At 39.9% G+C, this 26,065-nt stretch overlaps 1 protein-coding gene across 1 annotated transcript; it reads left to right on the forward strand.

The window, feature by feature from the left end:
• On the forward strand, positions 1 to 25,769 carry calb2a (calbindin 2a). The gene is made up of 11 exons (XM_042496413.1): positions 1 to 173; positions 6,538 to 6,614; positions 6,702 to 6,791; positions 7,833 to 7,913; positions 12,126 to 12,182; positions 15,639 to 15,716; positions 18,325 to 18,380; positions 18,510 to 18,549; positions 18,766 to 18,819; positions 23,329 to 23,400; positions 25,031 to 25,769. Exons 1-11 carry the CDS (start codon positions 80 to 82, stop codon positions 25,142 to 25,144), a joined length of 813 nt encoding a protein of 270 aa, XP_042352347.1. The 5' UTR covers positions 1 to 79; the 3' UTR covers positions 25,145 to 25,769.
• The last annotated feature ends 296 nt before the right edge of the window (positions 25,770 to 26,065 follow it).

The following is a 26,065-nucleotide window of genomic DNA, read 5'->3' on the forward strand; positions in this document are numbered from 1 at the left end:
GAACACGAGGCACAGAAAAGTTAGCGGATTTGTTTCTGGCGTCTGACCTGCAGCAGCAGCAGCATCCGTCGAGAGCATCATGGCAAATAAAGCACAGCAGCCTCCTCACCTGCACCTGGCCGAGGTCACCGCATCCCAGTTCCTCGACATTTGGAAACATTTCGACGCTGACGGTAGGTCACTTTCTAAAAAAGTTATTGCAAAGAAAGATTACTGAAAGATATGTGACTGCTGTAAATTGCAGCCCATGAAGAAGAAATGCGGGCAAATGCACAAAAAAGACTGAAATTAATCCTCCTTTAAAAGCGTCATGAAGCTGAAAATAACCGACCAGTACACCACAACAAAAGTTTATTTTTGTGTTTTATTTTTCGTGTATTAAGGTGACTTTTTTAAAAAAAACAACAAAAAAACATAATATAAAATGGGTTCTGGAGGCTGAATTATGGGGACAGTTTGGTATTTATTTAGTGATAATTAATTAATCCCCCAACAAAAGCGAATTACAGACAATAACGCCACAGTTTGTTTGTTTTTTTTTGTCGGATAAAAAAGCGACTTTTTAAGAAGCCATAATGTAATATGGGATTCTATAACATCAATTTTGGGGACGATTTTGTATTAACTTCATGCTAATATTCTTTACTTGAAGTTTGATAGATTAATGGGAGTGTGAGCTGATTGCAGACATACCGAATTGCTGCAACCCTTAAAAAAAGTTCGACCTTTCGAAAATTAATTATTGATGCGGACCTCTCCCCGCACCACCTGGTGATTGAAATGCACAGGCAGATGCATTATTTCCCATGAGAAACCTTTCAATCAAATAATAAATAAAATGATTTTTAAAAAACCCAATGTTTTAAATTAATTATTTAAAAAAATGATTTTTATTAAAAGAAACCCAAACAATTGTTAGAATTATCTGAAAAAGGCAAGTGAATCAAAGTTCAAATGCATTAGTACAGCCTTTTTTCTTCCCTCTATTCATTTTTATGAGCTCCAAGAGAACAATGCATGACTCTGACATTGTAGTTTTCCAGTAATTAATTGATTTAAACATGTTATTTTGCAATCAATTCACCATTTCATTGAGTTCATTTCATTCAGTGGGTTAACCTATTGACAGTTTGGTTGTTCCCTATAAGTGATTGGCTCTGCCTAATGCTCCTTGTATTTATATCCATTATCAATCAAACATTGGCTTATCTCATTCATCGATAAGTGCAGTCTGTCAGGTGGTGACGTGCCGTATGCAGTGGAAGAATCACAGTGTGAAAATGGATTTGATGAAATTGTCCCATCTACTAATTTATTCAGTGACCTCCTCCTCCCCGCTGCACACGCCCCGTTTCTTCAGTCTCAATCTGGATCAGTGTCTCTCTCCGTCTTGCGTCGGTGCTGTTTGCCTCCGTGCAGATTTGTCAGTTTAGTCTTTCTGCAAATATCTCTGTATGCATGTGTCAGTGTTGCAGTGTGACAGCATGACACGGGACAAATTCCTCCTCTGTGAAACAAATTGCCAGTGAAAGCCTCGTGGAAATCCTCTTCAGTGGATTGAGGACATTTTGATAAAAAGTGCTGATGAAACTCTTCTGAGAAGCGAAAAAGTCCTCAGTGATCAATCTGAAAAGTATAGGCCTTTTTTTTGATGTTGGACATATGAGACTGATTCCCAGCTGTCGTTATCAGACAGTCCTCGCTCTTGCTCGTTTAGTCACCTTTCTTGAGGTGTTCAAATACACCTGCAATCAAGGCGAGTGTGTTACACCTATTTTGTTTTACACACATCCTCCCGGGTATTCATTGTTAATGCAATCTGTTTTGATGCTTGCACGCATGCAGAAATGTATTCCACGGGGAAATCAGGGCACAATGAGGAGATGCATGATGTGGAGGGGCTCAGGAGCTGAGCTTCTCTATATGAGCCAACGCGCAGACGAAGTATAGTTTTTACTCCTTAGGATATCATTCCTACCACCCAGGTGTTTAAGTCCTGCTGCTGCTTTACATATCGTGCTTTTCAATGAGCCACTTTGCAAATCAAATACAGCCAGAGTGCATCAACAGATTTGGCTACAGTGTTTGATTTCTACACTCATTACTGGGAGTGTCTTCCAGCTCGCGAGAAAGAAAAAGGAGAGCTAATTTGTTTGCTCAGATTGAGTAAACATCTCTTGAGTTGCAGATAAAAATACACAGGAGGCGATGCACCCACAGATGATGAAACCACATATTCCCCTGTTGGTCCCGGATCAAGTCTCATCTGGATTGCGACTCTCGCAGCTCCTCCGCTCTGCGTCCCTCTCATCTTTCTCTGCCGTCTCTTGTCAGGCCTTCTCGATTCAATCACTTCAAAGCTGAGAGAGGAAACAACTGCAGTTCCTTTTTGCTAATTATAGAGCATTTGCTGTCAATTATTTTTATTAACCTGGATATGGAAATTCAGGAGGCAAAACCGGCTTCCTGAAGTGACCCCGCTGTGATCTCAACACAAAATATTTGAATAGACAGGGCTGCACTCTCTTTTGAAAGGCAAATGCACTTTATATAGGCTTTAAATATGCACTTAGTTGGCACAGCTGCCCACTTTGAGAGTTTTCCTGTGTTGGGGTTGAATTTTAGAATCAGAATCAGAGGAGTTGAAGCGTCTTTACCAGCGTCTCCCGGGAATGTAATGACGCAGTATCCAAAAAGAGTGTGTATTTGGGCCAAAAGTGGTTTTGGAAACCTTTTATCTTGCTGGTTGGTGCAAGCTTTAAGTGCTTGTGCAAAGAGACCCAAAGTATATGTAAGCAAGTTGGTAGGAGCGCCCTCATTACGGCATATAAAACGAGTTATTTGACATTTAAATTGAATGATGTGGAAGTGAGTTGAAGTCAGCCATAAAATGTATCTGCTGGCAGTGACTTTTTTTTCCTGCACATTAATGTTGACATTGACTTTCAGAGTATTTCAGTGTTCACTTGATGGTTTCAGGGCAGTTTACTGAAACATTAACACACTATAATTAGGCTGCAGTACATATAACATAGGGTACTTAAAGCATGTTGTTGTGGCTCAAAGGTTGATTAGAACAGAATGCACTTAGGGACTGTATGTAATTTATAAGTGGGGGATGGGGGGGTGGTGCAAAACAGGGGAGGCACTTCAAATAATTTTTTAAGCGTCAAGGTTATGAGTTTTGATTTTGCTTACGAAAGGGACATTCAGCTTAATTTGGCTGTATTTTGTATCAATTTTAAATACCCTGGGAAACCTAAAACCACAAGTGGGTTTGAAAAGCACCATTTCTTTAGAAATCTCCAAAATTACACAAAGTGTCATAGCTAGAAACTTTGAAATATAGTTATTTATGCTAGAGCACATTTTCCCATAGTCACTCAAGGACGCTGAAAAGGAAGAAAAAGTTTCTACCTTTGGGGAAGGTCGAGATGTAAAAAAAAAAAAAAAAAAAGAAAAAAAGTCACCCCTAGCCAACTCCCTACTCTGATTAGTAAAGTTCATTCCCATTTTATTATTATTTTTTTAAGCAATGATGAGGGATTTTATATTTTTTGTTTTTATTTTGGGGTTTTTTGTTCTAGGGAAGAGACATACAGCTTTTAGTGGCTGTATATTGTATTTATTTTAAATAGCCTCTGAACCCCCCAAAATCGACCAGCGAGTTTGAAAAGTGCTTCCTTAAAAACTGCCAAAATCACATCATTTATTACAGCCATAAACTGTGAAATAAGGTTATTTATGGTTGAGGAAGGGTCACTCAGGAAGGGTCAAGGAACAATATTTGTAGGTCCGGGAGGATAGATATCAAGATATTAAAAACAAACAAACAAACAAAAATAAATAAATAAAATAAAATAAAAAGACGTCACCCCACAGCCACCCCCTACTCTGATAAATAAAGTACAGTCCCTGTTTTTTAAGCACTGGGAAGAGACTTGTGTTTTGTTTGTTTTTTTTAAGCTGAGGTGAGGGACATACAACTGAAAGTGGTCGTATATTGTATTTATTTTAAATAATCTCTGAGCCTGAAAACCCACCGGCTGATTTTAAAGGCATGTTTTTTGGTATGTAATGAAATTGTTAAAGTAATCTTCTGTGGATAACTGTCCACAAAATGTCACATCAGGGTAAATCTCATTACTGTAGCTGTTGACGTAACATAGCTCAAATTTGCGTCGATGTGTGATGTTTTTGTTAACCATCACATACGTGTTTTCATTTTCTCCCTGTGTTTAGTCTTTACTTGTCTGACAGCTAGCTGAAGTTATATTTGAATAGAGTTTGAATCAGTTATGTTTGAAAAATTATGGGCAAGTGGGAAAAGAAAAAAGTGTCATTGGTCCTTGAAAAATTTTGGAGAAGTCTTGAATTTTCATCCATGGAAATATGTGGGGAAAAAAAAGTTACACCCCAGCCACCCCCCTCCTCTGATAAATAAAGAACAGTCCCTGATTCTATATCTGCAGAAGCCCAGAACAAACAGATGCTCCCTTATGCATAAAAATAATGGGGTGTATGAATCTATTGCCACATTTTTTGAAGGTATGACAGCCGCTCCAGCAAAATGTATTCGTAAATCTATTTTTATTGTCATTTTATGTCATTCGCCTTGTAGTCAATCACGTCTTACTGTGTTTAATTATCAAGCAGGCCATTTCTCTCCAGAGTGCTAAATGTCAATAAGACCCACAGGAGGGAGGCTCGATAGCAGCGAGGCATTTTACTGTCCCATTTATTGAAACAGCAGAGCTTGTATTCATGAGTTTCGATAACATCACTAAGGAACGTGCGCGTGCCCACACACGCACAAAACATTTCCATGGATAGAACAAAGACGCTAAGATGTTGGCTGGATAGGGAGAGGGAGTTAGATGGAAGATGACAGAAAGAGATGGGCGAGTTAGAGGGAGAGGGGAGGAAGTGGATGGCATAATAATCTTTGTTAGAGTTTAATGAGGCAGCTCTGCCTTCCAGGGTTTTATTGAAGCAGCTAGTCACATCGTTTGGAGCCATCTGTCCAGCTATTCAGCGTGCTTGTTGATAGAATATTGGCACGCGTTCACAGACTACCTGGGTGAAGCGGGCGTACTCGATCGTCTTCTGAATGGGTACTGTCAGGGCAGCAGGGCACCAGAGGTGAGGATGAAATAATATAAGGAGGAAATCAACTTGAGCTAAGTTTGACATGACAGAATCCCATCTTAGGAGCACATTTGACAAAAGTGACTTTTAGTCTGTCAAATTGATCGACAGCATTCAGTAAAACAAAACATCTTAAAGAGTTCACTCAAAAATGAAAATTCAGTCATTATCTACTCACCCTCATGCTAATGGAAAGTCGTTTAGTTTTATAGTCCACAAAACACTCCCGGAGGTTCATGGGGAAAAGGTGTTGCAATCATCTCCCAAACAATTGAAGAAAATGGTGACCAGAATTCAAACGTTAAAAAAATTACATAATAAAACCACAAAATGTCTCCATACTGTGTCCTGTAGCCCCAATGTGCCAAGTTGTTTTGAAAAATGTCACTAGCATCATGTTTTTAGCCTTGTTGTAGCCCTAGTGTGCCACCGAAAGCTCGTGGTATCTGCATGCCAGTGTTTACATACTACCTGGAAGTCTTCCCCACACACAGCGGTTTTAAATCTTCTATTTTGTTGTTGCTGCTAACTCCACAAGGCTCTCTCTTTGTGTGTGCGGGAGGCTTCTATGTAGCATGTAAACACTAGTGTGCAGATACCATGAGCTCTGCTTCTGCAGGCTACAACAAGGCTACAAACATGATGCTAGTGACATTTTTCAAAACAAGTTGGCATGTTGGGGCTTCAGGAAACTTGGACTACTTTAGACGAGCAGTATGGAGACATCCTATGGTTTTATTATGTATTTTTTATATGTGTTAATCCTGGTCACCATTTTGCCTTTTCCCCGCAAACCTCCAGCAGTGTTTTGTGGACTACAAAACTAGAGTAGATAATGACTTAATTTTCATTTGGGTTGAACTATCCCTTTAAAACATCAGCTGAGCTTTACTTCCTCATGACAAAATATCATGGCTTTCACAAGCCTAAATGATCCTAAAAGACAGAGAAATTGTCTCAGTACACTGTTATTGATATTGATTTGTGCCATTTGCCTAACTCCCCGCTGAAGGCAGTATTGATCTCCGTGGAATAAAAGAAGCTGCCGATGGATCATCACCTTCAAAATCCCAGAAAAACAATCTTCCATATATAGCTTCTCCTTGCATACAACCCTGTGAACACAGTCTTTGAGGAGTGATCAGTTTGCATCATGTCAGTCAATAGTCTGATCTATTGAGCCAGAGGGGAAGGAAGAGAGTTACTGGTAAAAGGCTCATGTTTGAATCAATACCCAGAGCTAAACCGAGCCACGCAGGGATCTGTTTGACACCGTGACACTGTCACCACATATGTGCTGATGGGTTTTTTTTTGCATGTCAGCAATACTGGAAAACCTCTTTGTGGCGTGTAGCGATGACATATGTTTATGGTCTGTCTGTCTCCTAGGTAATGGCTACATCGAGGGGAAGGAGTTGGAGAACTTCTTCAGGGAGTTGGAGATGGCCCGGAGAGGAGCAGGAGTGGTGAGTTCAAGGACTAGAGATTAAACATGGATTAACACATGCTGACCTCGCAGGTTTCACTTGTGCTGAGAATAAAATGTTTTCTAGGACCCTTCAAACCCCACATTCAGAGAAAAGATGAAGGAGTTCATGCAGAAGTTTGACAAGAATAAAGATGGAAGAATTGAGATGTCTGAGGTAAGGCCTTGGTGCTTTTTTGAAAAAAATTATTAAGCCTGGTAATCTCATTGAAGGAGTAGATTGACATTTGGGCATTTAGCTCATTTGCCTTCTTGCCCAAAAAATCAAAGGCAAAGATTGATACCACTCTTTTTTATTGGTTTGATTTCTTTTTCTCTTTAAAAAAGAAAAAAAAAACCTAATGGGAAAAAAAGAAAAAACAACTTGACAAGAAATTTCCCGCAAACTGCAAAACACTTGAACAAACATCAGGGTGACGAAAACTTCCTTCAGTGACAGAAACCATCTTTGGGAAAAATGTATTTTGGTGTGTGCTTTGAGTTTGGTCTTGTCCCATTCACTAACATGGAAGGTGCAGGCTTTATGACCTGTACTGCAGCCAGACACCAGGGGGCGATTGAAATCGAAAAGTTACACTTTAGAGGAACTGTCATGTTATCCATCTTTATATATAATCTATGGTACTACTATGTAGCCACAGCCAGCAGCCAGCTGTCTCAGTTCGGTATAAAGACTGGAGACAGGGGAAACTGCCTGTCTGCTTTCTATTAAGGGTGAGAAAAAGTTGTAAAAAGGAAAAACTGAGAAAATTCACAGAGCCAGAGGAATACAGTACAAGTGAGAGGCTTCAGAGTCTTTGGTCAATACTCCGATCGATTGCATAAATACAGTCTTTATGAGTGCCATTTTTGGATATTGCTTTCATTTTCGGAGTGCCATTTGAAAGAGATGCAAGAAGGAGGACCTCTGCAATATCAATAATTCACCAGCAGCATGGAAATTCTGCCAATAGGTTTTAGGCTCAGTCGTGGGGTAAAAATCATCTTCGTTCAAACCAAAAACATGATTTAAGAAAAGAAAATCTAACTTGGGCGTAACCCGGCTTCTGAGGTTATGGCTCTCAATTATTTATGTATGAGTTGCCCATTTGAGGGTTTGCAGACAAAAAGCTCCCCCAGTCTCCATCATCTCCCGACATACCAGCCCAACCATCTTTTGTTCTCACCACTCCCCTTTTCCTGTCATTTCTCTCTCCAGCTGGCCCAGATTCTCCCGACTGAAGAGAACTTCCTGCTCTGCTTCAGACAGTTTGTCAGCTCCAGCGCTGAGTTTATGGCGGTAAGAGAGTGTTTCTCAATGTGTGTGTCGATGGGCTGGTATATATAATTATTTATGCAAAGCTGATGTCTCCCTCCTGCTGAACTCTGTCATTTGATCAGTTCTTTGTGATACTTTTCGTACAAAGGCTTCTTGTTTGCTAAGAAAGGCCATTAGTCAAGACACACTTACTCTAACCAACCATACATTATAGACCAGAGTCGGTCAACCGTGGAGGGGAGACAGCCTGCATGTTCTCATTCCTGCCTACTAGCTAATTTCACGGATTAATTCCCTGTCTATGGTTGAAGGTGAACTAATTAGTGAAATAAACTAGAGTAGTGTGGAAAGAAAAACGCAGACTCTCTGCCTCCATTGCACACGGCTGCCCGTTTCTGCCTTTGAGATCTAGCAGTTGGATCACAATCGGAGCAGCCACACCTGGCTCATCATAAACATCGGCTGTAGAAAAAAAAATCAAGGCTAAGTGAGCAGGGAGAGGTCTTTAAAAGACAGCTGTGGTATAAATCCCTTTAGCAGAGATAAAAGGAGCTTTGAATAGTTTGAAATGTCTCCTTCATTTAGCGTTTTGATCACTCAGTACATTTACATGATGTAGACTTTACATGATGAGGACATGATGAGGACTAATACTCCTAGATAATGCAGTCAGGGGTCGATTTATTCTCTAATGTGTATTTCTCAGTTGGACCTGAACTGGCTTTGGCTGGAATTATACTTGCTTTTATTAACTGTCCCGGTTGGCTTGATTTAGGACCTTACGTACCACCGATGTCGCCACTGTGGCCTTTTCTGCCTTGATCTTAGCATTAACATAACAGTAACCTCCTCGAGCGTCGTCATGTCTGTTGTTTATATCCCCCTCATCCGTTAGTTGTATACAGCCCTCTGCTGACATGTCGCGTATAGGCAAGTATATATACCCAAGCACTTGTGATGCAGCTGGACGCGTGTACTCAAAAACAGGTTAAACAGCAAGTATATCTCCGGCCTTAGGCAAGTCGAACAGCATAAATTTGTAGAAGAAAGCAGGGAAAAACACAAGAAGGGAAGAAAACAAAATAAGGCATCAACAAAAAGTAGTAGAGTAAATACCAAATGTACAGAGCGGAAAAATCCATGTTTTCACCGTTCAACATGCACCCCATGCCACTTTCTAACTTCTTTGGTATGTGATGTAACAGTTCAACCAGATGATCCCATAGCAACCAGCTAAAAAGGGTCATAACGCCACCTACTGTTGTGAAGACAGACAGAATTTTGTCGATAAATTGATTCTCCCCTGGTGCTCGCATACTTGGACAAGGACACAAGTCTAATTAAATGGCCTAATCGAGCTATAACCGTAGCTCGACTTAACTGTGCATGTAAACGCACTGAATGTAAACCCTCCTGTTCTTTGTTGTTTCAGCTGCAAAACAAAGGTCTGACTTAAAAGGAGGAAAGAATTAATGTAGTGAACATTAGTGCTAATGTTTTATGCTCAGTACCTGGGCAGTGTTAATTACTTAGGCTGTAAATGGTTCTCCAAAGATGCATGGGAATGTCTCCGCTGCTGGTCTACGCAGAGAAGTTATGGGTTGTTATGGGTGCAGAGAGGCTGATACTCACAACTCCCAAATCCCAATGCTCAGCGTGGACCTGAACATCAATCGTGATTGATTCAGTTCCTGTCAGGAGATGGGTTCGAAGCAGAAAAGAACAAAAGACAAGGACGCTCCATCCTTAAAATCTGTACAAGTGGAAAATAAACAGCTGCATGAATGACCCTGAGGCACGTTTGGCTGGAGAGGAGGTGAAATCACTTTTGGTGCATCTCTCAGTGGCATTGCTTGAAGATATCTTGATAGATGCTGAATAACACTGGTGAATGTAAAGTGCCTTAGTGTCATGAGATGTGGAGCAGGTGGACCCAAACGCAGGAGAGGACCGGCACCAGGAACTCAATAGATCACTTTATATTTCAAGGGGACAGCAACTGAACATCACACAACAAAATCAAGGACAAACCGAACTGAAAACCAGGACTTAAAATACAAAGTAGACTAATGAGGGTTGAAGTGCAGGTGGAGAAAAAGGACAGAGAGGAATAAGGTGATGAGGCAGAAGAACAGGCAGCGAGCTGATTGGCTGTTAGCGAGTGAGGAGCAGAAAGGACTAACGAGATGCAGGACAGGTGTTCAGATGGTTAATGAGGAAAAGACAGCACAGGGACACAAAAGAGAAAAACACAGTAAACTAAAAAGAGAGACACACTAGCTAATGAAGGCAACTTAGTCCAGTCTTCCCAAAAGTATGACAGCACCAGGACACAGCAGAATGTCACTGGGTTTCCATCAACCCTCAAATTTAAATTCTATTATATAAAATACGCTTAATGCAAACACGTCAATTTCCAAAAAACTCCCATTTAATGCAAAAAAGTTTTCAACCTTGCATGAGGTGGTATTTCAGGCGATTTAGAAAAAGTCATATTCAGCAAAACTGCCATGGAAATCGTTTTTTGGCTTTTATAGGTCACTTGACGCTATAGCTATGCACTTGTCAGTAGGAACCGGCTCCCTTTGGCGTGCTGCAGCAGGCGCTACAAGAGCTGACATCACAATCATCCGGAAGATTTGAATCCACAGTTCCTCTGTGACATCGTGGACTATCAGCTCCCAGAAATCCCTCATACGTGGCCGCTCTCACGTATAAGCTGCGTGTCTTTCCATTATCGCTCGCTAGTGACGGCTAGTGCACTGACTGCAATAGAAATAAACCTGCTAATGTTTTGAACATCCATCGCCATGCTTCTTCGAATGTTATCGCGAGGGGAGACGTCACATAACATCGCTCGGTGGAGTCTTTTCGCAATTTTATTTTATTGACATTTCAAAAAATATTGTTTAAGTTTTGCGCAAATCTGTAATTGAAACCCGCCTTGTGACACTCTGCAGCACCAAAAGAATGATAGTTAAATTTTAAAATTGCCATTTTCTACCGATTCTCTCTTTCAACTAACTTAAAAAACTCCGGGTTCAATATTGCAGTGCTGTGACGTTTTATTGCGCAAGTTGATGATATTGATATATTGCACAGCCCAGCGAGCAGTGAGACATTATCATCACACAGAGTTTATGGTTGCCGTCTCTGTTCTGTGACTGTACAGCCGCCAAGTTGTGTGTTTAAGAATCTATTTAAGTTCAAAGCACAGTATAAACAAGTTTAGTGCTGCTGTGAACAATGAATAATGAATGACTGTAGGAATAACAAAAAGCCTTCAGTGGAGCAAGATGTGTGTTGAAAGGTACTAGAAAGGGAAATCATTTATTCCACAAAATACCTCTAGGAGATAAGAAAATGGCAGATTTCATGTTAGATCTGCCGCAATGAAAGAACGGAGCCAATTAGAAACCAATTACATGTAGGGAAGAGGCTGTCCTTGTCTCCTGTGTCATACTGGGAAAGAAAGTAATGAAATGGGAGGAGGAGGATGAGTGAAAGTGAAGGTGCCGGAGAGAGACGGATACAAAGGGCAAACAAGAGAAAGTGGGAACAGAGAGGACGTAAATGAAATGTCGATGGGAAGTTGAGAGCTGGAGTTTGGGAGCATAAAACAAGAGAGGGGGATTAATCAGTCTTTGTTGAAGGGTGCAGGGGAGGAGGAAGGGGGCAGGGAGGGTTTTAAAGGGTTAGAATGAGGAAGCAGAACCTTCTATTTTCAGAGTCATATATAATGGATAACACCACTGTAGCTCCTCACTGCAGAGCCCAGAGGAGGAGCAGAAAGGGCGGAGGAGGAGGAGGAGGAGAGGAGAAGGAGAAAGGCCATCCATCTTTGATAAGGAGCCCTTCTTTGGACAGGGACAGCTGCTAGATTAAAACATTCATTAAAATGACTTTCTCTGCCTTGCTCATTTCTCTGTGTGTCTCTGGATGCCCTCTGCTCTGTATGCGGGCGAGTGGGATCGTATTGAAGACTGTTTGATTACAGTGACGTTCCGGGCTTTTGTGGTCGTCCCCCCGGAACGATTTCTGCTGTGCACCGGAGAAAAATCAAACTGTTTGCGCAGTTAAAGAGCAAGCCGGGGTTTGATCAGAGAGGATCTATGTAAGGGGGGAGGGGGGCGGCAGAAATGTAAATCACTCAGGAGAAGAGTGTCTTTGTGCATCAGTGCTGAAAAAACACTTTTAATCCACTAACTCTTTTGTTTTGTTGATTTTTTTCAGGCATGGAGGCGATATGATACAGATCGCAGTGGCTACATTGAAGCAAATGAACTGAAGGTATGTTGTAAATATATGATCCTCGGTGATACTGCAACTCATTCATGGAAATGAATTCTATGTGATATTGCTGATAATTAAGGCTGGGCACGTCAATATTATATCAATATCATGATATGAGACAAAAATCATATTAGATTTTGAAAGTCATAATATCCTCAGTCGGTGTTACTCAGCTTGCTTTGCTTGGGGTCCACTTTGGCAAAATGACTGGAGGGCAGGGGTCAGTCGCAGCAGCCCGATGTTATCCAAGGATTTCTGGGATTTAAGGATATTTCTACAATTTTAGGACATTTCTAGGACTTTAGGACTTTTTTAGGATTTTTGGGTATTTCTTGTATTTTAGGAAATTTGGTGGATTTCAGGATATTTCTAGGATTTTTGGACATTTTTAGGATTTTTTCTAGGACTTTCACATTTTTAGGATTTTCAGACATTTCTAGGATTTTTAGACTTCTCTACAATCTCTATGACTTCAGCACATTTGTAGGACTTCAAGGACATATCTAGGATTTTAGGCCGTCTTTGTGATTTTAGGGTGTTTCTAGGATTCAAGGAGGTTTCTGGGATTTCACAACTTTTCTACGATTTTTCTAGAAACATTTTAGGATGTTTCCAGGGGTGCAGGGGATCCTCCACTGGCACTTTTTTTGTGATAAATTCGTTTTACTTTGATGCCATCTCACTTATATATCCATAATACCGATGACTATTTATTGTGTCATTGCGTAAATATTTTGCGACAACACCAATAATATACTCTACAATATCATCAGAATTATCAGTTTTAAGTTATTTTTTCAAAAATATTGTGATATTTGATTTTCTCTATGTCGCCCAGCCTTACTAGTAATATGTCCACATTTGAATCCAAAAGACAAGCATAACCAAAATACAGATATTGCAAATACCAGTTATTTATTTTGCTTACTTGTTTAAATTTATTCATATTTTGTTTTGTCTTTTTTCTTTCTTTCTTTCTCTCTCCCACACACATTCAATGCACATCCAAATGCTCACTAAAGAGCACCTACCCCAAACTGTAATTACCAACAGCTAGTAGCCACTTAAGGGTCTACTTAAACCATGTTGCCTATCTTTTCCTGTAATCATTTACATTTTATTTACACCTTTACATGTATATTTTAAACCACTGTAATGTTTTTATTTTGTTTTTCCCCTCCATGTATTTCACCTATCATTAATTAATTAATTTTGAGTGTAATAGTGTAGATTAAATGTCTTAACTGTATGGATATTTTTATTCATTTATCGCATTCTAGATATTTTATTGTGTTGCCCCAATAAAAAGAAAGAAAAAAAAGAGACAAAAATAATCATCTACATTTTTTGTGTTATGATCAGTAACTACTTTACTATCATATGGATTCTAAATCTGTCAATGCAAAGCTAATTTCCTGTTGCCACTATGGATGTTGTATATAAAGACGGACAGTCTGCACTGTTTGTCCGTATACCTGAGAAGAGTAATGCATCACAATTTGTATATAAAACACATTATCATGAGTCAGTAATTTGTGCATAACTCTAAGACTCAGGAAGGCTGCAATCACGAGACCAGTGCAGCAAAGTTTTACATAAAGACGCAGGTGGAGCAGTAAAAGGGTCAAACAAGCACAGGACTTTTTCCCAGGGCACCAGTTCAGTGTTAATGAACTTTGTGTTTCCCAAGGTGCATTGTCACCATGTATATTTTCCTAAATCTAGCCTTTGTAACTTCACATTAACTACATAACTTCATGTTTGCTACAAAACCTAACAACAGTATTTGTGGGGCGCTAATTTATTACATGTTTCTGGGATTTTAGGATATTACGAGCTTAGCTACAACCTTTGTCAGGGGGTGTGAGGGATTCTCCCCCTTTTTTGAGAAACAAGCTCCATTTTGATACAGTTGTATGTACTCTGGCAGCAAGTACCAAAACAATTCCCAGTGTCATTCACTTTTACTGAAATACATTCATTGTTTAGCATTATCTTCATGTTCAGTGAACAGACATGAGAGCTGTATCTGTCTTCTTAGCTAGTTTTCAGCAAGACAAAATAAGTGTATTTCTGGAAAAGTTAAACTTTTAAGGCCATTAAAATATCTAAAAAAAATATGCATTTTCATATCTGACTTCAAAGATACAAACATAAGAAACTGACATAGTAAGTATAGCTGAAGATGTAATCTTTGCACAGTCATTTCTGAAATCAACATTTCAAAGTATTTATCTCAGAGGGGTTTCAGAGTGATTTTTTTTTCTTTGATACATGTGAACATATGGGTCAGTAAAGCCAGGCAGCAGCTTTTGACAGAGGAGAGTTCACTTGCTGCTCTACAGGAAATCCTCCAGTGACCATGAGTGTTTTTTTCAGGTGAGGATTCAGATGTGAAAAGGCTTTTCAGATTGCACAAATGTTGTTCACTTCAACACCTCTAGGAAATATGTCAAATAATATAAAGGAAAGAGCGCCATGCTGGGGAGTTAGACATGTTTGGGGTCAGTGATTATACTGTAGGTGTCATGTACAGATTAGGCTGCTTGGGTTGATGTGGGATCACATTTCTTCCAGCTGACCAGGTGCAGATGAGTTACTCAGGTGTGGCCTTTTGAAAGCGGAAAGATGCAGATGAGATCAGCAGACATGTCTAACCTCGCATGACTGTGAGCAGACGTAGAAAATATCCGAGTGTATTGACTCGAGTGCTGAACAAGAATAGATTGAGATAACTGCTGGACTTCTTACCTAATGGCTTTACTTACTCATAAGTGCGGAGCAGGATTTCACAGACAAAACAGATCGATTATAATTAATATCACTGATATCATCATTTTTTCTCTCTTCATGCATCTTTTCCTTTTTTGGTCTTTTACATTCTTCCTTCCTTCCTTTTTTCTTTTTGTTTCAACCTTTTCTCTGCGTTTTCCTTCTTAATTTGTTCACTTTCTTTACTCATCAACTAATATGAAAACGTGGAAATCCCCAAACTGAAAAACAAACTGTGCAATATTTTAAGTTTGCAAGAGGATACTCTACTTTGCTTGTGTTGTTTGTAGGATTTCAGGAAATTTCTCTGATTATAGGACATTTCTCAGATTTTTGGACATTTCTAGGATTTTAGGAAAATAGGGGCTTAGCTAGGACCTCTGATGCTGTTTTATGCACTTATGTGTACCAAAAGTACAAAACCATTTCCCAGCGTGAATCACTTTATTTTTATTCTGAATTATAAAGTGGTTGGGGCGTTCAGATTTGACCTGTGGGCCGTAAGTTGAGTATCACTGAAGTAAAGCCTTGCTTAGTTTTTTTTTTTCAATTGAGGAAAGTGTTGACCCCTTATATGCTATACTTATTGCATAGTACGACTTACTACATACTTACTACTGCATTATCTTCCTCATTTATTTCTTTCTTTTTTTTTTAATTTCTGTGTGTCTCTGTCCTCAGGGCTTTCTGTCAGACCTGCTGGAGAAGGCTAACAGACACTATGATGACCAGAAGCTCCAGGAGTACACACAGACCATAGTAAGTCACACACACACACACGCACACACACACACACACACACACACACACACACTCACACTCACACGTGTTTCGGTTCTCATTATGAAGCATTTATAAGTACACACTCATACACACAAATACACACTCACTCATACACACAATGTGGAGTCTCATTGTAACAGGACAGTTATCACTAATATGTTGGACTACATTTTATCTTTAGTTACACAGAACATAGTACTCATTCTTTTCATTTTTATATATTTTGAAGGGAGGCGGTCAATTTAAAGTGTGTTTTACCCAGATTTTATGTCACAATCAAAACGTTGTTGTGTTTAAAGATGTTTTGTAGTAAACTAGATTCTCTCAGCTCAGAAAAAAATGGAGAAAACAGAAATGAGGTGCTGATTTTGCATCAGTGTCTCTTAAGAAGGTAGAAAAATTAAACAATGACTATACTAAGGGCTGCATAGGAATTCTGTTAATATTATATCCATATCGTGATATGACACTGGATATCGTTTGATATTTTGCACATTGTAACACTTGAAGTGTTGAATTTTTCTGATCTTAAAAGCTGCATTACAGTAAGTGTTTCAGCTCATTTAGTCATTATATCCACATTACTGATTATATTTATCAAAACCTCACTGAGTAAATATTTTGTGAAAGCACCAATAGTCAAACCTACAACATGGTCACAATATCGTTATCAGGTATTTAGTTACATATGTTATAATATTAAATTTTCTCTATGTCACCCAGTCCTAACTAAAGTCAGATAATAAGTAAAATCTCAAAAACACGAATTAATCTTAGGGAGACACAGTCAGCCATATGTAGTCTTGACGGAGATATATCTCGAGTGTCGGTCTGGCCTGGAGGACCTCAGATCTATCGTGTTGGTGGCAGCGGCGCTGTTCGGCTGGGTGGTTGTGACCCATCATGCCTTGCAGGTTGTGTGTTTACAGCACAGATGCCTGAACATCTGCTTCTTCCTGGAAGCTCCAGCGTTGACCTGACCTGATTTTCTGAAGCAGCCTCCACAACAAACTGATACACTTGGTCATTATTCTTTATACCTTCATGACACATTTTTTAAATCTGTGGCTCCACCACAGAAGCAAGCAAGTTTTAGAGATCTGAAAAATTAAAATGAATTACTATCTTCAGCACTCAGCCTACGAACGAATCAAAGCCTTGATGATATTCAGTACGACAGCATGACCCAGAGAACGGCGGTATATCAGATCCGTCCATGGCAGCTGCTCCCCTCTTGGGCTGCAGGTCGAGGGCTTTTGCACGAGGCGGAAATTTGTTCATGTATTTTCTGAGCAATGATACCGCTCAGAGGAGATTTCCTCGCTCTTCAAGCACTGATACAATCTACGGTAACGTTAGATAATTACCAACAGTTAATGTTTGGCTAATTAATGGTTTAGAGCAGCTGTAAAGCGGAGTGATACACGCAGAACTAAAAGTCCCAGTGATGTTGTACTGTATATCAGCACTCATGGAATACCTCTGGACCAATGAAATTGCTTGGTTGAAACTAACTGTTGTATATATCGCTGATGTCAGGCACGAACCTCAGGAATTAGGAAAAAAAAGGTTTTTAACAGGATCCAATGGAGATAGTAAGAAATGTTTTAAAAATACATTTCATTGGTTGAGAAATGGTAAAAACCCACTGATAGACGTAGAGGGGAATCAACAGAATTAATTTATTAGGAAAAAAAAAAGAAATTAGTGAAATGTGGAGACACAAGGTTTGCGCCAGACAAAAACAACATTATACAACAGTTTGTTTCAGTCAAGCTCTTAATCATATTCCTCCGGCCATTCCTGAAAAGTTTTTGTGATGTGACAGAGTGCATTATCCTGCTGGTGGGCCACTGGCATTGGGGAGTTGGTCCACAATTGTGTTTCGGTAGGTTGAGTGTATAAAAGTGACACATGGACGCAAGGACCCGAGGAATCCCATCAGATCATGGCATTGTGACAAAATGATTGATTTTATTCACTTCACCAGCCAATGGTTTTAATGTTTTCCCACCCCAAGATTTTCAGTGACCCATGTGGCCAGCCATCTGAAATATTTCTGGGGGGTTCCTTGGTCTATTGTGAGTGCGATATCACTCAGCACATCCGGTAGTCACTAATACGTCTTTTCACAAGACAAGAAATTATTTGTCAACAAATTGGCCTCCTTTTTGTTTCATACCAAATATATGTGTAATAACAAAATATTAGCAGCTCGCCTCTAACTTTTCTTTCAGGAAAATGTAATATTCAGAAAATCTGATTTTTCTCTTTTGTATTCTTTTCTCCTTCAGTCTCCCTCAAAAATGAGAGCTTTTAGGTTATTATTCTGTAAAAAAAAAAAAAAAAAAGTAGTTGAAGCCTGTTTTATGGATAGTCCCTTTACTGGTCCTCTGTTAAACATTCAGAACTTTGAAAAAAAAAAAGTTGTGTATGTACAATAAAGGTAGAAACTTTATGGCTGTCCATTCTGTTTCTCAGTCACATATTTGCTTTCATCTTGACAGCACATACCTATAAAAAACTTTCCTTTCAGTCTCTCGCCTCTGTCCCTCCCTGTCTCTGTTCTGCTTCCACTTTGTAGCTCAGGATGTTTGATCTGAATGGAGATGGGAAGTTGGGCCTGTCAGAGATGGCGAGGTAATGTACACTTTTTCTTGCCTGTTTAAATGTTGAAACATGCTGCCTGCTGATGTTCATTCACCGTTACTGGATTTGAATAATTTCACAAACTATTGTGTCCGCTAATGAAGTCCCTCTCTCCCGCAGGCTCCTCCCCGTCCAGGAGAATTTCTTACTCAAATTCGAGGTAGCCGATGGGACAAACACGGGGCAGAAAGAAATGTTCTTTTCAAACAAAATGACTACATTAAACACATTTTAACTGAAATACGTACTATGCAGCAGCTATTTAAAAAAAAAATTAAAATTAAAATTAAGTTATGAGTTGGATGAGTTTTGTTTTACTGTGGCTTCTGCTGTTTGGTAATCTGTTGTCTCATAAAGTCAAACCGTGTTTTCACAGGGTGTCAAGTTGACTACTGACCAGTTCAATGCCATCTTCACATACTATGACAAGGTAGGTGACATTTTATTTAAGGTGGTAATAAATATAATCGTCCACTATTTTCCGTCCACTCCCAAACAGCACAGCTAAAGTCTGGCCATACTCCTGGTTTAGCCTCTCTGCCACTAGCGTTTTGGGATAAATGAGGGTAGTCTAAACTTTTTTGAATGGTGGCCACATTAGATACTTTTAATTTACAATGTATAAATGAATTTAACGTGAACATCCAACTGCTTCAAGTACAAAGCAAAAACATTAACTCCTCCAGCCTGAGACGAGGCGGTATTTAACAGTATTTTATTTAACTTCATTTTATGGCAGTAGCCACTTTATTTTTTAACTGTAGTTCATTGAATAACTGTGTCTTATAGTATTTTATAGTAGTTTAGAAGACATTCCAAAATATTGGATACATATCATGTATTGTGATAAAGCCTAAAAATATTGTGATATTTTTAAAGTGATATCATCCAGCCCTGAAATGAGACAAATGCAACGAAAACACAAAATACTCTGCCTTTCTGTATAATGCTAAAATAAAAGAAAATACAAATTGTATGAAAAAATGAAAGAAAATTATTGCCAACATCTTTTTATTGCACAAATTGAACATTTAACTGAACTCAAAAGGCACCAATAAAAAACAATAGTTACCCTGTGGTGTGGTTTTCCACTGAAACTGTCTTTCAACTAAAATTCCTGAGTGCAATATTGCGATCTTTCGACATGCATTTATCTCACTTGCTGAAATTGTAATGACTAAGATTGGGTGGGATATAATATTTCATACCTTCCCGAAAATTCTCCATTCAGTATATGATGGTTTAAGGGTATGGCGACAGCAAAGGTAATATATCAACGTCGTGACAGGAATGTGGCAGAGCAAATTGCAACAGAGTTAAAAAAAAATAAAAAAATAAAAAGAGTCTAGACTCTTAAGGCAAGTTGTCTGGATGACTCAGCACTGTTTGTTTTGGAGTTTCCCTTTTTTCAAAAACCCTGAATATGCAAATTCCTTGTTTTGCGCCTTGGGCGCTCCCCAACTACCTAGGGAAATGAGTTAAGCTTGGCGCACCTGTCCCTTTGTAAACAACTCAGGGTGGTTGAGCAGTGGCTCAGTTAATGGCCACATTTTCCACATTAGCAGGAGATTGGTTGGGAGGGACTACAGGGAGCAATATGATACAAGACAGACGGGAACTCAGCAGAGTTACAAGGGAGAGCTGTACATCTGCGAAATCATTTTTCTTATTTATGATATCTTGTGAGTTTTTGTCAGCCTGAGGGAGCAGCCATAATCTAGGTAGCTGTGAAAAGGCTGAATCAATTTCCGAGGAAATAAACAACTCAGTTTTATGTGGCACAGCACCAGTGCTCCAGGTAGCCTAGCTGTTAGCTCAGTTCTGTGCTAAATACTTCTGTATACTGCTATTGTTAGTTATAAACAACCTTGAAGATTTAAAAAAATCAACTCTCTAAAGGATAGATACTACAAGTACTTGATTTTGGAGTGAAACAATGTATTTAATGTACATATTTAGTGTATTTGGCAGAGTCCTTGTGCACTGTTAATGTTACATTTTGAATATTGTATTGCCATTTAATTACAACACAATATCAGTGTTTGGTCTGTTGGAAGAATGTGATTTGATGCATCTTGAGATCTCGGGAAAGTTTGTTTTAGGGATGTGATGTAGGCCTAGGTAGAAGTTTTAGATTAAGAAACCATCAAATCCCTTTTCCACCCAAATTAGTGCATGCACACAGCTTTTTTAAACACAGGTAAACCTGCTAAAAATAGGACATAGACTCCTTTCCCATTGCCAGTGGAGCAAATGTGTGTACACGGCTCTGCAGCAGAAGAGTATGCCTTTTTGTGTGTGGGGTTGTTGTTTTGGTGTGTCCGTTTGATGTCACAGACACACCAGCAAACAGTAGAAAGCAGCATGGATGGAGGTCTGTGAAAACTTAACAGTGGTTACTTCTCTCAATATATCTCTTACTTATTCGGTCTCTCTTTCAAACCCACTGCAGACTAATTCGGATCGATGTTTGAATGCTGCTTAGGTTGAGACATACGGTAGTTTGTGTATGCGCATCACTGTGTCTCGTTGCGAGTTCACCCAGGTGTTTTGTTTCTGTCAATGCTGATCGGAGCCGGAGGTGATAATTATTTGTGACTACTGCGAGTCATTTGTCCTGGCTGTGAATGCTGTGTCTTCGCTATTGCATTAAAAAGTCAGATGTTAGCATTTTTTTTGTGCAGTGGAAAAGAGGCTTTAGAGAAGAAAAATGGAATAATACTCAGAGCTCATCTATGATTCAAAGGTTGTCTGCACACGGTTCTCAGCATGAAGGTGGCTGAGCCTGCGGCTAGCAGCTAATGTGTTGCTGACAATGCAGTGGCTTGCATGGCTTCATAAATTTGTGGAGTACTATTTTCTAATTTGCTGAAAAACATAGCAGCAGGCAATTCTGCAGCACCATGGCGGCAAAAATGCTGTCTGTGTGAACAGTGCACGCAAAAATCCTAGTAAGAGGCGATTGTATGTTCCATATTTGGCTGTACCTATAAAATGATCTGACACTACAGTTTCATGGCTATAAAACCTTGACAAAACACCATTGGTCATTATTATTTACAATTACTTAATTACATATTGTTAACATTATTAAGTTCTACATTTTCCAGAACTTTCAGACACGTTTTTTTTTTTTTTTTAATCTACCAATGATGATTGGGAAAAACTCTCAATAAATTGTCAGTTGGTTGATTTGTTAAGAACTTTTTGTCAAACTAGTATTTCCAAGGCCAGTGACGAACCTTTAAGCTTTTCTATTTTCTTTTTATTTCTTGCAACTGTTTAGGCCCCATTTAACAGGGCCAGCTCTTATCGCAGTGGGTGGGTGGTTGCGTGCATGCTCCTGTCTCGGGTTGGACTGAAGGCAAGCACTCTCCAGCTCACTTGCAGAGGACAGGGTTGAATATTCAATTATAGATGAGCTGCTGCGGTCCATTCATGTAGTCTATCTGTGCGGATGGAGCACTCCCATTTATGGGTGTAATTAGTTTCATCATTTTGTTATGAGCTCAGCCCCTGCAGCTGAAACACAGCAGCCGCTGTCACTGGTGCTGAGAGATCGTAGGCAGGGCAGCGTGCGATCGGTCAGCTGAATGCTAACATGGCTCACAGTGCCACAGCCCCAAACCGTGCGAGGCCCTGAAAATGTCTGAAAATCCAAGACGGCACGCAACTTCAACAGACCAGCTGATACCTGATGTTGCTCTGCTTTCCCATTGTTCTGCAGAGTCGCAGCTCTTTCATCCTTAAAGTGAAAATAAACAGCACTTTATTCCCAAGATCTGGGACACTTCAGTCTAGCTTTGTAAACATCAAAGAGCGTCTCCCAAAGAAAAAAATAAGACTGGCAAACCGCTCAGCTCTGAAGTCATCTTGAGACTGAGCCTAGATGAACAGAACGGGATTTAGCTGCACTTGCCAAGGGAACGTTTCCAACAATTTGGACTTATTTCTTGGCCCCAAACTCTAAACACTACTGTGAGACATAACTCATTAATTAGCAAAGTGGCTCCATATTGACTTTACAGCTAACCCCCTTTACAGAGTTGTGAATGGGGAGTCTTTTTTAAATCATCATTCATGAACGGCCATTTGGCTGAGGCTTTCATGATGGCTGCCATAAAATATTGAATAATGTTGAGCAGCAGAGCAGGGCTCAGAAATCAGGAAGCTCGGGATCTAAATATAGCCGGTACACACTGTTTGGGAAGGAATGCTGGATTATTTGGTGAAAACAAAACAAAATCCATCAGACACATGCCTATAAAGGAAACAATGCCAAAGGCACACTCATTGCTCAGTGCTTGTGGGAATGTAACGTGCTCAAAAGTTTTTGGAGGGAGGTTCTTGATATGGCTCGCCAGAAAACAAAACTGAAAAGTTGTGCATCTTGGGTATTTATCCAGGTGGTTTTACTACCAGAAAGAGTGACTGTGCGCTAACTGACATGTGTCTCTTACAAGCTAAGAAAGCAATAACTATAGGATAGAAGGAATATATCAAGGATTTTTCAACATGTGTTGCTTTGGAAAAACTAACATATATTTAAAAAGAAGGCCGGCAGTTTTCGAAAATATATGAGGGAGCTTCATGGACTTTTTGAAACAAAATGTTGATAAAGACCAATAAAACCAAAGAAAGGGGTGGGGCTGGGCAATCGGAAATAAGAATATTAAGTGTTGTAGGCAGTGTAATCTTTAAGAGTTTTGTTTTTGGTTTGACTTTTCATTTTATGGTATACAATAATTATATGATATATATAATATTTGCTGCCAAGAGCATTTTATTTCTATGTCATATCTGTTATAATTGAGAACCCCAAATAAAGATATTGTTAAAAGAAAGAAAACAAAACAAAACCAGGCGTAACAGGCAGCTACATATTGTTGAGCTGTTGTGTAAATGGCTGCAGTTTCATTATGTTTCTGTCTTCTTTCAGGATGGAAATGGCTACATCGATGAGCAGGAGTTGGATGCCCTGCTACGAGACCTTTACCAGAAAAACAAGAAGGTAAGATGGGGGGCTTTGGTAAAACTTCACTGGCATTTTGTATACCAGTGCATGATATGGTGTGTGTGTATACATAGTAAACTAAGAGCCAATGGTTGGCTGTTAGTCAATGTTGGACCATCAGTAGCCCTGGTTTTTCTGGTGTGTCAGCTTTTTTGCTGATTATTTAATGTGCATCTGTATGGATCATTGACAGCAATCTCATGGGCGATTTCACAAAGAATGGATTGTGGCTGCTGATGGCACCATGAATTTTGCATCACTTGCAACAGCTATTTGCTCGATCTCAAGTCAGCGCAAAAGCTCGGTCTAGTGTCTTGGACTCACAACATCCCCCTCATGTTGAGTGTCAGATGCTTCCATCAGGACAAGGGTTTAGCCTCCCTAAATGCAGCATGATGTGTTATAAATCATCCATGGCTTCTCCTCTCACAATAACGTTTCAAAAAGCATGGCGATGGATGTTCAAAACATTAGCAGGTCTATTTCTATTGCAGCCACCACACTAGCCATCATTATTTCCAACTGAACGCAGCGTTGGCGAGTTATGTGAGTGATAATGGAAAGGCAAACCTCTTATATGTTGGAGCAGCCACATATGGTACGAGGGATTTGTGGGAGGTGATACTCTATTTCAGAGAGGAATTGTGGATTCAAAACCTCCAGATGATCTGCTCACCTTTTAAAGAGTTATGCAATGCAATAACACCTCTTGTAGGGACCGACAAGTGCATAGCCATAGCATCATGTGACCTATAAAAACCAAAAAAGTGGCTTTTAAATATGGCTTTTTCAAATAGTCTGAAATATCACCTCATGTGAGCTCAAAAACTTTTTTGCAATAAATAGGAGGTATTTTGTAAAGTGACGTGTTTCCTTTAGGTGTATTTTATATTCACAATTTCAATTTGCGCAGTTTGAGGGTTAGTGAAAACCTGCCTAATAGCAGAGAGAAAAGGGAACCCAACATTTTCAGACCACAAGCTACAGGCCCTGATGTATAAGGCACAGAGGCACAACGATGCCTTCGCATGGCTACGATCACTGCTGGCATGATCACTGTAAAAGTGTGGGTGTAACACCCCTTTTAAATGTGTTCCAGTGCTTACCAGCTCTCTGAAGACGCTCATAATGTCACAGTAACTGTGTGTGGCTATTGGATCTGTGCAAACTGGACTGTTTTTGCAGTGAGGGTTAGTTGAATATAAAGGGGCCAATTTTGCACCAAATGTATGCATATTACCTTATTTCAAATAGTACAAGATCATCAATGTTATATTAAGTCTTTACTGGCAGCGTTTCAAGCTGACGCCATCCTGCTGCATTTCCTGTGGACATGACAGGTTCCATCCGGCTGTAGTCTCAAGTGATGCAGCAGGTGCTGTCCGGTTGTCCACAGGTGTATAATAACAAGGTGACCGGTTCCATCCGGCCCATTCTCACCCGATGCTGCTGAGCAGTGTTTCATGCGGACGCAAAAGGTGACTTTTAGCATTGCAATCTTATTGGCAAAAAGACTGTCAAAGCGGCGGCATTTTATGAGTTTGCAATGAGAATGGGTTGTACTGTCTTCTTAATGTCACTTATTGGCACTACTGACTCTAATCACATGCTCCTCCGTCTCCTTCAGGATGTGGACGTGAAGAGCCTGACGGGCTACAAGCAGAGCATCATGAGCCTGTCTGACGGAGGGAAGCTCTACCGTGGCGAGCTGGAAATTGTCCTCTGCAGGGAGCCAATGTGACTTTTCCTCCTCTCTTGTTGTGTATCATCATTTTCTCTGCCTGCCCTGCTCTCCCGAGACCACACCCACATCCAGCTGCCTGGCGACATATACCAGGTGCATGTGCCAGACACCCCCCCCATCCTTTCCCCAACCCCCTCCTAAAGTTACAACATCAGAACGAGTAAGTGCACTGTCAGCACGCAACGGCTCTTCCCCCCTCAAACCCCCATTTTCTGCAACCTGACCTCTTGACCCTAACCATGACCTGTCTGAAACCTCTACAGCAGCTTTTCACCTTCTCAACTCTCCCCCATGTCCTTTACCATTTCTGACCTCATGATCGTCCCTGCCATCCAAGCTGTGCCTGACTTGCAACTCCTGACCAAAAGCCCAAACCCGTCATTCCACAGAAATGACCTTTTGACCCGTTGATATCTCCCAAACCTTGACCCCGGCTTCATTGACCCCTCCATTCCCTCGCTCTTTTAACTTTGCATTAGATACAATATATAGTCAAACAAAACAACAAACAACTGTGTTTGAATTGATCTAATTATAGTCTGTGATGGAACTGGTATTGATTTCTCCACCTCTGTTTGTCCAGAAAACCTCTTGTTCCATTGCCAAGATATGATTTTCATTTTCAATGTTTTTGGCTGATACCGTCAATTGAAAATAATAATAAAATGTCTTAAGATAAACTCAGTTTTGAAATTGTATGCACATGATTTTGTTACAGTGTTAGTGCCAGTGGTGGTTATGCAGCATTGGGAAATGTAAAACTATGGTACCAGAGGCTTAAAGCTATAACATTTTGAGTATCAAATTAAGTGTTAATGTGTAATTTAAAAACAACACGTATTCAAATGAAACCCCCCACTTCTGGCTTGAGTGTTTTCTCCCTGACATGTGTGTGTAGCCAAAATGCCGAATTTGAGG

The sequence above is a fragment of the Plectropomus leopardus genome, chromosome 11 (assembly GCF_008729295.1).
Source record: "Plectropomus leopardus isolate mb chromosome 11, YSFRI_Pleo_2.0, whole genome shotgun sequence".
NCBI lineage: Eukaryota > Metazoa > Chordata > Actinopteri > Perciformes > Serranidae > Plectropomus > Plectropomus leopardus.